The sequence below is a fragment of the Parasteatoda tepidariorum genome, chromosome 12, assembly GCF_982258835.1.
Source record: "Parasteatoda tepidariorum strain Cologne lab strain chromosome 12, Ptep-v5.0, whole genome shotgun sequence".
Taxonomy (NCBI): Eukaryota; Metazoa; Arthropoda; class Arachnida; order Araneae; family Theridiidae; genus Parasteatoda; species Parasteatoda tepidariorum.
The window spans coordinates 36,920,651-36,938,548 of NC_141766.1; the positions used below are offsets into that span (position 1 = coordinate 36,920,651).

The 17,898-nt window shown below is 30.2% G+C and overlaps 1 protein-coding gene across 2 annotated transcripts in view; it reads right to left on the reverse strand.

The window, feature by feature from the left end:
- LOC107455117 (uncharacterized) overlaps window positions 1-17,898 on the reverse strand; it is a 100,367-nt gene that overhangs the window by 70,342 nt on the left and 12,127 nt on the right. For both annotated transcript variants that reach the window (XM_071188264.2, XM_071188263.2), the window contains one exon: window positions 15,141-15,274. In XM_071188264.2, coding sequence (XP_071044365.1) covers window positions 15,141-15,274 — 134 coding nt within the window. The remainder of the gene's footprint in view (window positions 1-15,140; window positions 15,275-17,898) is intronic.

The following is a 17,898-nucleotide window of genomic DNA, read 5'->3' on the forward strand; positions in this document are numbered from 1 at the left end:
TTTTCAAACTGTTGAAATTTTTACTAATTCTTACATAAATATTAATCCTGTTTATCTGTTACATTCTGTTTATCATTTACATATTAATAAAACATTTTTCAAATGAAGGTTTTCTTCTACTAAACTTTTTGTCATTCCGTCACAGCAAATAGATGTTAATAACTGCTAGCCAACTTTAGGTTAACTTTCCAAATTCACATTTTACATTGCTTACACATTATACTAAAAGTATAAAATAGTTCAGAAAAATAATAGCGGCAAAATTCGCAAAAACTACCAGTTCCAGGGGTGATTGCAAGCTTAAGTCAAAATTCCGGAAAATTTCTTGAGTTAAAAAAAAAAATTCAACAAGTTTTGTTCTCCACTCAATATTTGTTAGTTTATTTAAAATATATTTAAAATTTTACGCATACCTATACCATTTACACATACTTATGATGACCTGGAGAAGTAATTAAAATTTGCAAATCTGGCTTTTTTGAATTTATGATTATAACAACTATTTACTGATAAAAAATGAATATTAATCATGAATATAAGCTTACAAAGTATCTCTCTGGCTCTCCCTTACAAACAAATAAAATAAACAGTGTTTTTAAGTTTCACCTTTGAAAATTTGATTTCCGGAAACTTCTGTGATCAATGATTTTTTTAAACGTCTGGATCTTCGATCTCCGGAAACTTCCGGATCACTGTTAGCGAAATTTCCGGAAATCCGGATTTTTTCCGGAGCACAATCAGCCCTGATAATTCAAAAATTTTTCATCCTTAATTTATTTAAATAATAAAAAATAATTAACAATTATTAAAAATTATTTTTTTCGTGAAATTATCTTTGGGTAAATGAGTTTTATGACTGGGTGAAATTTTCTTCGAATTGCTTTATTAGTTTTTAAAATATGACTAAAAACGTAAAAAGTGAAATCAACATTAAGGGGTACGAACTTTGGATCGCTCTCCTGACCAAACTATGGGGACCATATTTCCCAGATTGCGGCTACCCCCTATATTTTGAAGGTTAAAAATCCAAATATGTAAGAAAAAATATATGTTTATTCAGAGAAAGTACGTTTTTGTGTCTGATTTCGTAACTTAATTAATAGTTAGCACTAATTAATTAGCATATTTGAGGTCACCCCCAGGAACCATTAAGATTAACACTTAGTTCGTGAAAATCCGATCATTAGAACGAAAGTTATTCAGGGTGATATCTTTTTTTTTTGCGGACTGTACAGTGTAAGTGCTGTATCCAAAATCATCGGGTCTTTAAGTAAAAAAAAAAGGCACGCAACAAATTTCTTTTAAAAAACACATGAAATTGATAAAACAGAGATAAAACATGTGCATTACCAAGTAAATAAAATATGAAGAAACAGATCAAATAAAACATAGATATAACATCAGAAAAAGTGGTGAATACTCTAAAACAGTTTAAAAATGGTACAACAAAAAAATAAGAGAGGAACGAGAACATGAGTTTAGGATGAAGGAATTAGAGTTGAGGAAATGGGAACTACAAAAATTAAGAGAAGATAGGGAACGGGAAAACCAAAAATTAAAAGAAGATAGGGAAAGTAAGGATAGATTAAAGAAGCAGAAGGAGCAGGAACGAGAATTAAGAAAAGACAGGAAACATAAGTTATACAGAAGGGTATATGAGCTAGAATGGTTAAAACAAGAGTGTGGATATGATTATGAACAGATTAAATGTACTACTATAGTAGGGATTGAGCGGTTAACAGAAATTTTAATGGAGGACCAGGGTGAGGAAAGGAAACCCCCGAATTTGACTCCCTTTGTCAATTTAAATGCATTGGGAGATGTTTAGACGCCATAGATTCAGCAGAGAAGTCGGAGTCCCGTAAGTTTGATTCTGGATTTGAAGGAAAGGAGGTGAATGTGAAGGGTGAGGTGAAATGATCTCATGAATAGAGTGGTCCGAATGTTAATGGAAAGGGTAAGTAACCGCGAGAATCGCTGAGGAAAAATGGTACTAATTAAAGGAAATGGTCCCAGAAATGTTATCATGGTGGAGAGGTAGGACATTTAAAGAGATGTCCAAAAATAAACAGATTTAGTTTAGATCAGAAGAAAGATCAAGGTAAGCAAAATTTTGTAGAATACGTTGATTAGTATATTTACGAAAAGGGGTGAAGAAAGCTGAATCAGACCTGACAGAAAATCAAGGTGGTTAATGAGAATGCATGCTGATCAAAAATAATAGACTTCTTCTTCTTCATAAGCGCAACAGCCTTTCACAGGCCAAGGCTGACTCGCAGATTTTGCTCCATCTGGCCCTGTCCGGTGCGACGGCCCGCCATCGGTTGACTCCCAATAGCTTGAGGTCCTTTTCAACGTCGTCTATCCATCTGTAGGTGGTCGTCCCCTACCTCTCGTCCCTTCAATTGTGGAAAAAGTCACGTTTTTGGCAGGGACGGCATCAGAAATTTTGAAGAGGTGGCCCAGCCACCTAATGCGTGATGCTTTAATAGTTCCCACCGAATTTGTCATATTTTTTGTAAATTTCGTGGTTGTAAAGAATTCTCCATACGTTATTCTCTTGAAGAGATCCAAAGATTTTCCTCAAAATTTTTCTTTCAAAAATTAGCAGTTTTTCCTCCTCTATTTTGCTTAGGGTCCAGCACTCCCTTCCATACGTAGCTATAGGCCTGATTAAGCTATAGGCCTGATTAAAGTTTTGTAGATGTTTAACTTTGTCTTCACACTGATGAACTTGGATTTCAGTTGGTTTCTGTGGCCATAGAAACTTCTGTTAGCCATGGAAATTCTGTTATTTATTTCGGTTTTCAGGTTGTTGTGGCTAGAGATCAAGGTTCCTAGGTACTTGAACTGGTTAACAATTTCAAAAGAGTAAGTCATTATCTCCAGAGGAGATCGATCAGGAGTTTTATTTGTTGCGATCAAAAACTTGGTTTTGTCTGCATTTATAACTAGTCCCATCTCCTTCGCCGCACTCTCAAGCGCTACAAAAGCGTCAATGACTGAGCGTTTTGTTCTTCCAACTAGGTTAGTATCATCAGCAAAAGCGAGTAGTTGGACAGTTCTTTGTAAGCTTGTTCCATTTGTGTTGATACCAGAGTTTCTAATGGCCTTTTCCAAAGCTATGTTAAATAGCAGGCAAGAAAGGGAATCACCCTGTAAATATAATAGACAGTGTTCCTGAAATAAGTGTATCAGAACGATCTTGGGTTTCCGCAGAGAATTTGAAGATAGGGAGATCAATCTTCTTTAGCTCAGAGATAGACTATAGAGGAAAAGTTTGTTAATGTTGCTAGTAACTGTGGAATAGGGGAAGGAGATGTAAACCATAATGAAAAAATTCCAGCGGCGGTCAAAAGTATAAATGAGACGATGGTGATAAGGTTTTTTGTGCAGGGATAGGCTTGCATTGTTTTTTTAGGTTTCACTCGTACGACCAGGAAAGAAGGTCAAACAAGATTAAACCGGGTGGAGATGTCAGGATTCTGATTTCACCCCCATGCATCTAAATGACCCTCACCTGAGGGTCAGTGGGTGAGGGACACAAGAAGTGTCGCCCCCCTATTTGTGGGGGAGGAAAGAATTAGAAGAGTTAGTTAGTTTCTCACTCTCTCCTGAGAGATAAGATTCATTATGGACATGATGCTGATAGAGTGTAGATGAAGGAGGAGAAGGGAGCAATGGGGCTCCAGAAATAAAAGTTGAACTTTTCTTATTTTATTTAAATATATGAATATTTGTAAATATTGACCACAATAATCAAGAATATAAAATAAACATGTAATGATATCAGTCCTCTTCATCATTCTGAGTGTTTCAAAAGACGAACCATAAATAACACCTTTTCACAAGAATGGTTCACATCGCTCAATGACTGTCATAGCAAATACTGAATAAGAGATCTGCAGATCACTGAATTAAAAAGAGAGCAAAGAACAGCAGATTGCAATATGTGCAAAAACAGTTAAATATGAATAATGCATATGATGCTTAAAATGATGCCTTGTGGAACACATTTAGCCTCAAAATTAAGATCAGAAAAGGTACATCTAATCTTAACACCAAGATAGCAACTCAGCAAGAAATTTTTGATGAAAATCTGCAAATGTCACCAATGACATCTGAATGAGTCCAACGTCAAACTGAGCCTTGAGAATTCCATATTAACAAGTCTGATAAGGTTTCTCAGTATCAAAGAAGACAGAGACAAAATGATCTCATCAAACTAAAGTACAGTAAAGTGCCGATTATCCAAACTGCTCGGGATCGAACATGGTTCGGATAATGAAAAGTTCGGATAATTGGAAAGTTGTTTAAAATCTAGTGTAAATGATTATTATTTATGTATTAACTTCCCTTCACACCTTTTGTAGGCTTAGGACTAGCAGTACTATCTAAAATAGCTCTAGCGTGTTTAAAATTTTTTTCCTTTTTCAATTTTTAAATATTTTTAATAAAAAAAAAATTTTAAACTTTTTTTTCATTTTGATTTATTTTTATCATATTTCAGTTTTTATAATTTTTTTGTCAATTACTGATTTAAAACCTTTTTCATTATTTTCCATAGCAAAAGAAATCCAGTAAAGATCTCGTTTCAAAAAAGACGCTTTTTTTTAGCAGCCATTTATCCCTTATCATTTTTTTCAGCAGCCATTTATCCCTTATTCTTCATAAATAAATCAACTGAACTGGATCAACATCATTTTGACGTTCTAGCCAATTCATTGCGAAATCTAATGGATTGCATGCTTCTATATGAGAAGGTTCACTATTTTGAACTTGATCACCTACTTCTTTCACTTCGTCTGTAGAGTTCCAATTTTCATTCAAAATTTCAGCAATAATTTCATCATTTTCATCCGAAAGATCTACTGGTTCAGAAACTTCAGTTTTGTTTGTTTTTCTGTTAAGAATTTTATTCCAAAATTTAAGATTCCAAGCACTGTATTCACTAATTATTAACCATAAGTTACAACTACCCATTCCCCAATTATAGAACTTCAGAACTTATCAATTCATAAACTCCTTCTGCATTCCAATCATTGCAGACTATCAAAATGAAGCTTGCATTCTTGGAAGATAATTTTCTGTTGTAAAGGGCTAAAGGGGTATGTAGGTTTAACTGTATCACAATACATGGATGTATGGCTACTATATGAAAACTGCTAAAAAGGTTGTAAATTAAATATGGTCTTCAGATGTAGGGGGTATTATTTATTCTTCTCAATTTTGAAAAATTGTCGATAGGTAAGTATTCTAAACTTAAAAAAAAAACGAATTCAGACGCAGTTCGGATAATTGGACGTTCGATAATAAGGGTTTGGAAAATCGGCGCTCTACTGTACTACAAATTCGCGACTCTAGTTGGACAATATTATCTACTTATCTACTTTTGATATTCCCTTGTGCAAGTCACTTTGAAAATCTGGAATGATATGCTTTTTGATGTAATAAACAAGTCAAGAATTAATCAACAGCTCAAACTTCTACCAAGAAATCGGGTTAATGCTATAGGGGTTATAATTATAGTCAACTGGATTAAGGGTTATAGTTCACTGGATATTTGGAGTCTTTACCTGGTATTAAAATGAGTATCATAATTATTCATGCCAACTAAATGATAAATTTGTTTTATCCATATTCTATTGAATAGAATAAGGGTATTTGTCAAACATGCTTGGTCAAAGTATGTGATACCATCAAAAGCGGGGCTCGTATTATGAACTGAAAATAGCACTTTCTGCAATTCTATAAAACTAAAATCACTGTTATAGAAGAAGTCATGCATATGAAATTTTATATTATTCCGTTCGACAATATGCTTATGATGTTGAAATGCTGAACTGTAACTCTCTCGGCTAGAGACAACAACAAATGCTTTACCAAGTATATTACAAATGTCATAAGGAGAAGTCACATCATGCACTCCAAAGAGCAATCAGCAGGATGATATAAACAGAAAAAAGAAAAAAAATGAAGAAAAAAAATTTATGAATAGTTAAACTGATGAAAGGTGATATGAGTAAATAAAAAGAAAGATTGATGATAATAATCTTAATACACTTCATTAACTGAAAAAAATTCTTGATTCACACAGATAACTCAAACATTTATTCCAAGTAGTGATAATTTAAAAGGTAAGATAAAAGGTAAGATTTAAAAAGTAAGATTTAAAAGGTAATTAAAAGGTTTAAATGAAGAAAGTATGCAGAGGTATAAAAAGCTAACTTATTTTTTCAAAAAACTTAATTATTATAGATATATGCCATTCAAAGTTTAAAAAAAAAAAAACACAGGTGGGTTTTATTGGCTTTTCAGGGAGCTTTTAAAATACCTAGTTAAACACTTTTTAGGTTTAAATTTTAATTTTTAATTCAAAAGAGAACATTTTTAATCAAAAAGAAAGCTTTCATAGGAAAAATTAATAATTAAATAATGAATTAAAACAAAAAATAGCTTTAATTTCAATATAGTACCATCTTTTCATACTGGTCTTAATAAAAGACTTAAATTAATTCTTTCGTTGACGAAATAAAAGCCGAATATTGGTGTCAGAGATATATGCTGTTTTTTGTTTTATTTATTTATTTTTAAATACTTAAGCTATAGTTTCGTTTTTTTTTTCTTTTGTTGAAGTATATACAGGGAGAGTAGTCAGAAAGTAAAAAAGAGGAAATCCAAGAATATATATATATATACATACATAAAGTGTGATTTTTAAACTTGTAAAACATGTGATTAAAAATTAGTTTTAAAATTGTATGAATATATGAATATGAATCACATGCATAATTTTAAATTGAGAGAATTCTGATATGAGACTTTCAAATCATGTGAATATGAAACTCTAGATCGAACTTTAGAAATGTGAAAATACAAATCATGATGCGTAATTTTTACATTGCGTAAATACGAATCATGATGCATAATTTTTAAATCGTGCGAATACGAATCCCAATGGCAAATTTTTAAAGCATGTCAAAAACAAATCATGAATTGGATGTTTTTATTTAGACATAATAAATAAAAATTTACAAGATTAATTGAATGAGCAAAAAAATATTTTCACTGCAAATCCACCTTTATTTTTTTTTCTTGTTTGCGGGAAAACAGGAAGCAACGACGTCTGAATTACGAAAATACGAGCTATTTGGCGGACGGATAAAAATACAGAAAATTTTATTTTCTGTGCGCAAAAGCGGAGAAAATAGCTAAAATAAGTAAAAATGGGGAAGGGAGAGCAGCTATGATGTAGCTTGAATTTTTTGTTTATCTTTGAAAATCTTAAATATATTTATTTTATTTCAATGATTGAATTTTAAAAAAAAGCAGGATATTTACACTACTGGTCAAAAGTTTGCGAAAATTTTGAAATCTACAAAGAAAAGGTCTAAATTCAAATGTTCATAGAACTGTGAAAAACCTTTCAAATTACATGAAAATTTGATATGTTCTAAAGTGAACTCTCTACAGTTAATTACATATGATCAAATTGTAATACTTTGTTTCTTGCAAACTGAATCCAGCTCTTCACCATGGGTTGTTTTTATGGTGAAAAAATTTGTTAAGTTTGAACACTTGCCAAACTTGCAAAAAAAATTTTTTGTACTTTCTGTTAATGGAAAATAGTTATTTGAACTGTTCTATGTAAGCCCTCAAAATTTCAGATTGATTTGACTTTTTTTGACGACGTTATAGAGTTTTGAAAAACATGTATACTTTTCTTGATTTTTGAGCATTCCACATATGCAGTCTTTGGTCTATACATCTTCTACCAAAGAGCTTTTTAATTTTAATGTTTTCTGTATTTTCAAATAATTAATATTTATTATAAAACAAATATTCTTATTCATTATTGTAATTATTAGTGGTTATATTTATTGTTTATATTTATTGCTTATATGCATTAGATTTGTTGGGATTTTTTTACTTTACATTAAATTAAAATACAAAGTTATAACAATAATTACATAAATAATCCTAAAAAAATAATAACAATAGTATAAAAAATTTGCATTTTTACGAAACTATTAAAAATTTAAATCTTAGATTCCCCAAACCATCCACCTTTTGCTTTTTTTATAGCCTTACATATGTGTGGGATTCGTTAAAACAAACATTAATCACTTCAATTGATAAAGAGTTCCATTCCTGTTGTAAAATGCCCCATAACTGATTTCGATTCGAAATATCAGAGCATCGAATTCGTCGATCCAAATTATCCCATAAAAGTTCAATCGGGTTACAATCAGGACTCTGAGCTGGCCACGTCATAATTTTCAATCGGCCTTCGTTTTCTTTTTTTTTAAATAATTCTTGCATAATTTTGACGTGTGCTTGGGATCATTGTCTTGCTGAAATACAAAATTTGGACCGACAACTTTTTCACCCGAAGGAATAGCATGACGCTGCAAAATAGAATACTTTTTTTGGTCCATTATTCCATCTATTTTAATTAAATCTCCTACATTATCGTTCCCAAAACATCCCCAAACCATTATGCCACCCTTCCGTGTTCAACCGTTGGTCGAATGCAATTTGGTTGCTTTCGTTCTCCTTCACGACGCCTTACAAACATGCAACGTTTGGTCCCAAGAATATCAAATTTTGATTCATCAGTCCATAGTACACTTTTTCAACCTGCGATTGAACAATGCTGATGTTTGCGAGCCCATTCTAATCATAGTATTTTATTTTTGGGTCTTAAGAAGAGGTTTCTTTGCTGCGACACATCCGAATAATCCAGCTTTACGCAAACGCCGTTTTATTGTTGAAGTTGAAACTTTTTCTGAACCAGGGAATAATTTACACTTCAGTTTTGCAGATGTATCGAATCTATTTTTTAAACTTGCAACAATAATTTTTCGATCATTTCAATTTGATGTAATCTTTGCCCTTCCGGAATGTGTACAATCAACGTAGAGTCCTGTTTCATTGAACCTTTTAATTGTAGAATGAATGCATGCTAATGAAACGTTTTCTAATGCAGTGATTTTGCCAATATGTGACCTGCTTTTCTTAAAGATACTATAGCTGCACGTTTTTAAGTTGATATTTCTTTTCTAGGAGACATATTTATAACGCTGCTGCAAATTAAATAATTTACTAGTAAAAAAATTAGTCAATGAAATTTTATAGTACATTCTTCAACTTAACAATAATTGTTTGCAAGAACAAACAAATTTTTCGATGAAATGTGACTATTCGGTCAAAGCAAAACGCAATCTGTTGTAATTGTTTCGAACTAGTCAGTTGCTCTTGAACTCTTGTTTGACCATTGCAATAGTGCAATGATTTTGGTTTAAATACAGAAGGGAACCGATTATCCGGAACGATTGGGACCATCGCTATTCCGGATAACTGATTTTTCCGGTTTTCTGAATCGCTACAAAAAGCCGTTTTTTTTATTGTTAAACCTAACTAAAAAAAAAATATTAGGAAATAATCTTAAAAAGAAGAAAAAACGATGAAGTAATACAGTAATGATTATTTCTAAAATGATGGTATGGTAAACATCTTTCAAAAAAGAAAAAAAAATCCAAAAATCTTATGAGGAAAAAAAAAAATTTTTTAAATAGCGTGAAAATTCATCAAATTTCGTTCCGGTTTTCCGGTTTTCTAATTTCCGGATAACGAGTTCTGTACTGTATTTACAATTGTTAAATAAAGTATTGTTTGTTAAACTTCTAGAAATCAATCAACTAGTGCAATGTGTTCAATCGTGTACAGTGACAACTATGAGACATTGTTTTAATTATATTCATAATAAATTCTTTGTAATAACAATAATTACAATAATGAATAAGAGTATTTTTTTTATAATAAATATTAATTATTTGAAAATATAGAAAACACTAAAATTAAAAAGTTCTTTGGTAGAAGATGTATAAACCAAAAGACTGCATATGTGGAATGCTCAAAAATCGAGAAAAGTACACAAGTTTTTCAAAATTCTATAACTTCGTCAAAAAAAATCAAATCGATCTGAAATTTTGAGGGCTTACATAGAACGGTTCAAATAACTATTTTCCATTAGCAGAAAGTACAAAAAAAATTTCGCAAGTTTTGTAAGTGTTCAAACTTAAAAAAATTTTTCACCATAAAAACAGCCCATGGTAAAAAGCTGGATTCAGTTCGCAAGAAACAAAGTATTGCAATTTGATCATATGTAACTAACTGTAGAGGGTTCACTTTAGAACATATAAAATTTTTATGCAATTTGAAAGATTTTTCGCAGTTTTTTGAACATTTGAATTTAGACCTTTTCTTTGTAGATTTCAAAGTTTTTGCTAACTTTTGATCAGTAGTGTATTAAAAAATTGAAACTTTTAGAGAATTGGAGTTTTCGATAAAGAGGCTGAAATTCGAGAGACAAATGTGAAAAAACCTCATCCCTGAGTAAAGGTCAACCAGTTTCATCCCAAGGGAGGAATGAGGGAGGAATGAAAACTTCAATACTTTCGCTCCGCGGAAAATTAAATTCCTCATAAAATATTTTATTTTGCGCAACAAAAAAAAATTTCGCAGAATTTAGCCTGAAAAAAATTTAAAAATCTAAAAAAAAAAGCAGAAATCCGAGAATTCGCGGAAGAATCACATCCCTGTATATAATTAACTAATACTACTGTTTATTTAACAATTTTCTTAATAGTTTTTTTAATTGTTCTTAAAACTATTATTTAGAATTTTAGCTGTGAATTCAATAATCAATAATGTGAATAAAATGATTAATCTATTACGCAAACTTGTATTAAATGAACATTTTATGCAAATTAATTTAATGTTAATTTCATATTATTCAGTATTTTATCATGGTTTGAAACTTAATGAATCTTTATATTTAAATCATTATTTTGCAGCATTAAAATATAGCTACTAACAAAATATTTTAATCCATCCATTTGTATATTCTATAAAACAAAAATTTATTAAAATTAACTCGAATTAGTATTTTAAAAAAAGTGATTTTTCTTAATGTTGATGCGAGAAAAATTATTGAATGAATTCAAAATTACATACATATTTATCTAAATACACTAAGCTTTGAAAGTAGGGTTGTGTATATTTGTGTATTATGTATCAATATTTATAAGTCAAATAAAAAATAACAATTGATATAAGAGCAGATTTTTATTATTTCTCAAAAAAATCCAAAAAAAAATACACATTTGTGTCCGGTATTTATTGGGTTTGTGGGTGGATCAAAAACCCTGATGCCATTTTTGATTCAGAACACAAAAGGAATCTCTGCAATGGCTTAGTCAAAAAACTTAAATTTTATCACATAAAAGGGTGTTAACTAGAATTGGGTGAAGTAATAAATCTTATATCACGATATAGCGCCTGTTAAACAACACAATATAACGATATAAATTATACATTCGTTTATTGTTTCTGTTGAATCAAAATTACACAATCAGAAATCCTGAATCAATCTAAACTGAATGAAATAAATAAAGCTATAACAAAAGAAAATGTTAATTATAAAAAAATGCTTTTATAACATTGATAACATTTCTTAATTTTTTTAATTAAAAAAATATAAATGGATTGACCAAATTCTAAAAGTAAAAATAAGTGTAAGCTTTGTTTTAATTTTTATGAATTAAAAACGACTAAATTTAAAAACAATAAAAAAATTATTTTAAAATATTTCATTTACATGTATCATAAGATATATTTTTAAAAAATAAGATAAGTAAAAAGCAAACATAAGTATTTGCACATTTAACTAAAACAAAGTTTTAAATTATTTTGGAAAGAAGTCATACTTTTGAAACATTGCTAGACTTTTTTCCGTTTATTTATTTAAAATAATAAAGTTGTATTGATTAAAAGTCGAATTCCATGCATAATGAATGCATAAAAAAAATTTTAATTTATTTCATTTTATTTAATTATCTTTTTTTTAATAAAATCAATTTTTGATCTAAGATTAAATTAGTTTTTAAAATATACTGAATGTTAACAAAGAATTTAACTTACATACATTAAAAGAAAATTCAAATAAAACTAAATTTAATAAATTAATAGTACTATTACTAAATTGATAAAAAAATATTACTTTGAAATCATCAAAACATGGCTTAATTTTTTACTTAATTAAAAAAGTTTAGTCATTTCCACTAACAGCCAAATCTAAAAAAAAAATTAAAGCTAAATTTGTTTTAATTTTTTGAAAAATAAAAACAGCTAAAGATCTATGGGATTAAAAATAGTGATAAAAAAAGAATAAATTTCTATAAAATTAAGAAAAAAATTAATAGAAAACCTAAAATACACCTAACATTAAAACTATTTTAAAAAATCAGCATTCAAAAAATCGAAATATTTTTATTTCAAATAATTAAGTTGGATTGGCTAACGCTGAATTATTAAATAAATAATATACAGTAATGCACAATTTACAATGAAAAATCTTCACAATGGTAGTTTTTAGATTCCAATGTGCCTAGATGGTGTCATGAATGTCATGCACTTTCCCTTAACTTCATTTCTCAAGAAAATGTAGAGAGCTATCCTCATTAGGGATATATACAGTATAGGACCCCAAATCCGGCACTCACGGGATCGACGAAATTCCGTATTTCGGAATTTGCCGAATTTCGGATCTCTTTCAGAAATTACAATATGGCACCCATATATTACAATAATTCAATTATACTGCTAATTTCAGAAAATTAATTAATTCCAATAAATTTAGATAAGTTTTGATCGTAGTAGGTGAATTTAAAACTGTCCTATCTTAAGAAATCTCATTAATTAAAATATAATCTATAGAATAGAAATAACAATACAGTGTAAAGTCGCGTATCCGGAATCGGTGGGACTTCCAGAAGTCCGTATAATAGATTTTTCCGTACAATAGACCCCCAAGGTAAACAAAGCTTAAAATGATTTAATAAACGATCTGAATCTAAGAAGCAAAAAATAAATAAACATTATTTTTAAGGGGAATAATGTTTTAGCATTAGAATATCTAATCAATCAAATATAAAATATTAGAAAAAAATATTATTACTGAAAATATGGAAAACGAAAAAAATTTAACAGTTATGAAAATATTAATCCGCCATTTTGAACTAGAACGATTCAAGCAGGAAGAGGAAATTCATGTCATTCTAGAACAAAGCTTAAAATGATCTAAATCTAAGAAGCAAAAAATAAATTAACATTATTTTTAAGGGGAATAATGTTTTAGTATTAGAATATCTAATCAATAAAATATGAAATATTAGAAAAAAATATTACTGCTTAAAATATAGAAGACGAAAAAAAATTGACATATGAAAATAATCCGCCATTTTTAACTAGAATGATTCAAGCAAGAAAGGGAAATTCCCGTCATTCATTAAGGTGGGTAGGTGGAGGAGAAAAATTCATTTCCTCCTTATTTGTGAAAGAAAATAAGTGCAAAGAGGAGATCATTTAAGTTGAGGGTGGGGAAGTAACAAATTATTGTTTTCTCTCCAATCATTGGCTATCAATTAAGCATAAAGGCGGGGCACGCTGATCGGGTTCTCTTTATTTTTTCTTCTATGACTGAAAGAATGTTACCCCATTTTTCCCCTTGCCTCCTAAATATTACATGGTATGGGGAAGAACGAATGTTTTGTTTCTCAAGGACGTGTATCCTTTTAGACCTATTCAAATTTTCCATTTTGACTCCCCCTCCACCTTAACACTTGCTCCGTTTACCCTTTTCCACAGTATTTCTTCTTTCAATAAAAAGGTTCCAGGAAATGCCTCTCAGAATCAGACTCAGTTGCGGTCTTTTGAAAACAAATCTCCCTCTTTTTCCTACATTCCAAGGGAGGAGCGTCACTAACGGTCACTCAATGGTTTTGGTAGATCTTCACTTCCCCTTTCTGGTGATTTATGGGTTCGATGCATAAATCAGAGGTTCAGTGCAAGCTAGAAAAAGAGAAAATGTGTCAAAAGACCTTTTTTTTTTTTAAAGGAAAGGGGAAGATGGAGAGATGTTTGTTTATTCTGATTGTTAAAAAGTGTCCGGGAAATGGGACGTTACACTGTATATATTTTTTATAAGCTAACAACAAATAATGATAAAAAAAACAAGCTAACAACTAAATACGATTAAAAAAAAACAAGCTATCAATTAACAAAAAAAAAAAACGAGCAGTTAATAACTAATAAAAAAACATAAGAGTATAATTTACATCAAGTAAAAAAAGCAGCAAAAGGGATAGAATTCAGTTTGTATCCCACATGGTAGCTTCATTATCAAAAGGGTGTGGCTAATTTATGGTCAAACTGGAGAGGGGACCAAGGGGTAAGAAGGGGGAGAAACCAGTAGAGCACTTGCACAGCTGTCAAGATTGATTGATCAGTTTCTTCCAACTTGCTTTTCTTTATTTTGTTCATTGAAAATGCAAGTGTTTTTACTTTTCCCTTTCACTTTAGATATTTTAAACTGCTTTAGAAACAGATGTTTCCTTTGACACAGATTTTTTTTCATGCTTTTTTTTTAGAAAGATAAAATAAAGTTACTTACTTCAACAGAATAAAATTCCAAATCAAAAGAGAATATAAGTGATTTTTTTTCTCTTATTAATAAAAATTTCTTGAAAAAAAAAATTAGATCGGATTATGTGCCGAATTTCGGGATGCCGGGTTAGGGGTCCCATACTGTATACCAAAATATGGCAGTTTCAGTCTGTGGCAGAATTGAAGGTTACCATGATTGAAACCTGGCATAATATTGATAGAACTGTCCACCAGGTATTGGTAAATGGTAGGGACCATCGCATAGTTCAAGTCATATATAATTATGGCGGGTATTTTGGCTATAATGAGAATTGGCTTTATTTTAATGGAATTTTTTTAAACTCTTGTTTTACTTATTCGAGTTTTTTTATTTATCTGGATAAGGGAGTGAGTTCCTCCTTATAAATGTGTTTGGATGTCAACTTACTTATCATACATGTATGATTCACATTTTTCTTTTTTTTGTGTCTGTTTAATTATGGCACAAAATCAAGGTGGCATCATTCAAGTGGGACACACTATACAATTTAACTAAAGAATTGAAAATGAGAGAAATGCATGTAAAGTATGATTAAATTAATGAAGTTCAACTATTTACATAAACTTCAAAGAAAAATATTGTTAGTACTTACAGGGAAACCAAAACCTTCATATATTGGTTGCCTCCTTAGAATAGATGCTTCCTCCACTTCCAAAAACTTGACTCTGCTTTGCAGATAACTTATGGTTTCGTCCTTTGTTCTGCAATGCTGGCAACTCTTAGAACCTGAAATACACTCATATACTATAATTTTTATGAACATGTTTACAAAATTAACATAACTAGATAGCAGAAATTTCTTTGACCATCCTATATAATTTCCACAAGTTAAGATTTAAAGAACTAATGGAAAAAATCCTATTAAGTATCACATATACAGGCTAGAAAACACTACTCCATACTATAAAAATTACTCAATTATGGCATTACTTAAAAAATTCATCACAAATTTTAAATAAGAAATAACATTTTTTGTTAAACTTATACTTAACCATTAAGGATCAATCAATCATATTAAATCATAGAAATGTTCATATGCTTTTGTAATAAAAAGAACTATCAGCAGGGCCTGCACTAAGGACATTTTCTGTTTTATTGGTTTTTATGGACATTTTTTTATTAAAATTTGGGTGAGGTTTAACACACTATTTGCCAGCCGAGTGCAGGTGGTTATACTATGTCTATTATTGAAAAGTGGCACATCTGTAACAGGGGATTCCAACTTACATGAGGCCGGGGGCCGCAATTCAAAACACCAGTCAAATGGCGGGTCGCTTATGTTACAGATTACGAACGATGAATTACAAACGCTCAGAATTACAAATCAAAATAAAAAGTACCTTTTTACATGAGAAATAAGTTTTTTAGCACCGTTGGTATGTTAAATTTCAAAGAAACGAAGAAATTAGGTTTTTTTTAATGAAAGAAAAGTATTTTAAACCCAAGTAGATTTTTTACGAAAATTGTCAGCAAAAAATTACAAGTAATATATTTCAGTTCGCAGGACACAAAAAAAGGCTTCGCGGGCCGGATGTGGCCCGTGTGCTGCCAGTTGGTAACCACTGATCTATAAAGATAAAATCAAAGTTAAATTTTCTTAGTTTAGCAACCATTTTTGTTTAAAAAATTTTAAATAAGTTTATTTTAGTAAACAACAGTCATGAGAAAACATTTTTTTTTTTTTTTTGCAAAAATAGTTGGATGATAATATGCATCTAGCTACCACTTAATCTGCTTTATTGACATAAACTGCAGGAAAGAATTTTGACATGAAATATCCAACAATGAATCAGGACTTTACAGTTTTTTTAACGCTTACATCATCTCTCTTATGGCTCTCATTATCTGGACTTAAGCCAAATTTACGATTTTATTGCATTTGACTAGGTGGTAAATGTTTAGTGTAGGCCCTGGTCAGTTGGATAAAAAATTATTTTAAACAACAACTGCCACAATTTGTGGTTCAGCAACAAACGAGCCAATCCATGAGGTTACTTAACGAATGACATTTATGCTGAAATATGCATGACATATTTCCTATCATTTAAAAAAAATCCTTTTTCAATAAATGAAAATCATTAATATAAATCTGTAATCTTTTTATACCACAACCTTGAATTTAGTGCATAATAAATCTATTATTAGAGATTCCCTCTACTTCGGTCTAACATATTAGCATAGAATTCGAAAACCGTTATATGGTTGCTAATGTTTTGATTTCATAAAAATTCTTCATTATTTCTCCTGCTTTCTCTTCAGCCAACACATTTGAAAGCATAAGCCTAAGAGAAAGAGCCTTGGTATTAAATTTAATCAATTAGTCGCTAATACAAGGATCTCTTAACTCTCCTTGACGAAAACTATTTAAAATTATATATTAAACTGGCGTGAATACGAATCGCTACATAGTATTTTAAAAAACGCTTAAATACGAATCGCAACATAGGATTTTAAAAATTTCGTAAGTATAAATTGCGATATTGGATTTTTAAACCTTGTAAACAAGAATTGCAGTGTAGGATATTGAAATTGCATGAATAAAATCGCAATGCGCAACTTTTAAATCAGGTAAATAAGAAAATCAATTTCGATATTAAAATGCAGCGACCTCGAATTACAAAAATACGAGCTATCTGGCGGGTGGTTAAAAATGACGAAAATCTTATTTTCTGCACGTAAAAGAGGAGAAAATAGTTAAAATAATTAAAAATACAAAAGGATTGGCAGCTACGTAGTTTGAATTTTCTGTTTATCTTTGAAAATCAGAAAGAAATATAATTATTTTATTTCCATGGCTCAATTTTCAGAAGAAATGGAATAGTTATTTGAAAAAATGAAACTTCTAGAGAATCTCAGTTTTTGATAAAAATGCTGAAATTTGAGAGACAAAAGCGAAAAAATCTCATCCCTGATGATAAAAATTCAACCTCTTCAACTAATGGAATCGAAACTAACTTGAACTCATTAACATCTTCAGCTTATGATACCTCAGCTAATCAAACCTCTTCAATAAAATATAAACTTCATCTAGCAAATGTAAAACCAATTTTCCAGTGACAAAATCACTGTGTAGAAAGAAATAAAATTTATAAGGCAATTTTGGTAATATAGAATGTTTTTTAAGATTTTAAAAGATATATAGGATTTATAGGACGACTTTGACCCCATACATGGTATCATAATCAGAAACAGATAAGTATTATCACAGTCTTTGCAACTCGCATCATACTTCATGGAGATATTTTATATTATGAATTGAATTTGGAATTAGTATTCATTAGTAACTTATACATAGAATTTCTAGCAATAGTTCAAATATGACTGTTTGTTTCAAAAGATGTCATACGAGA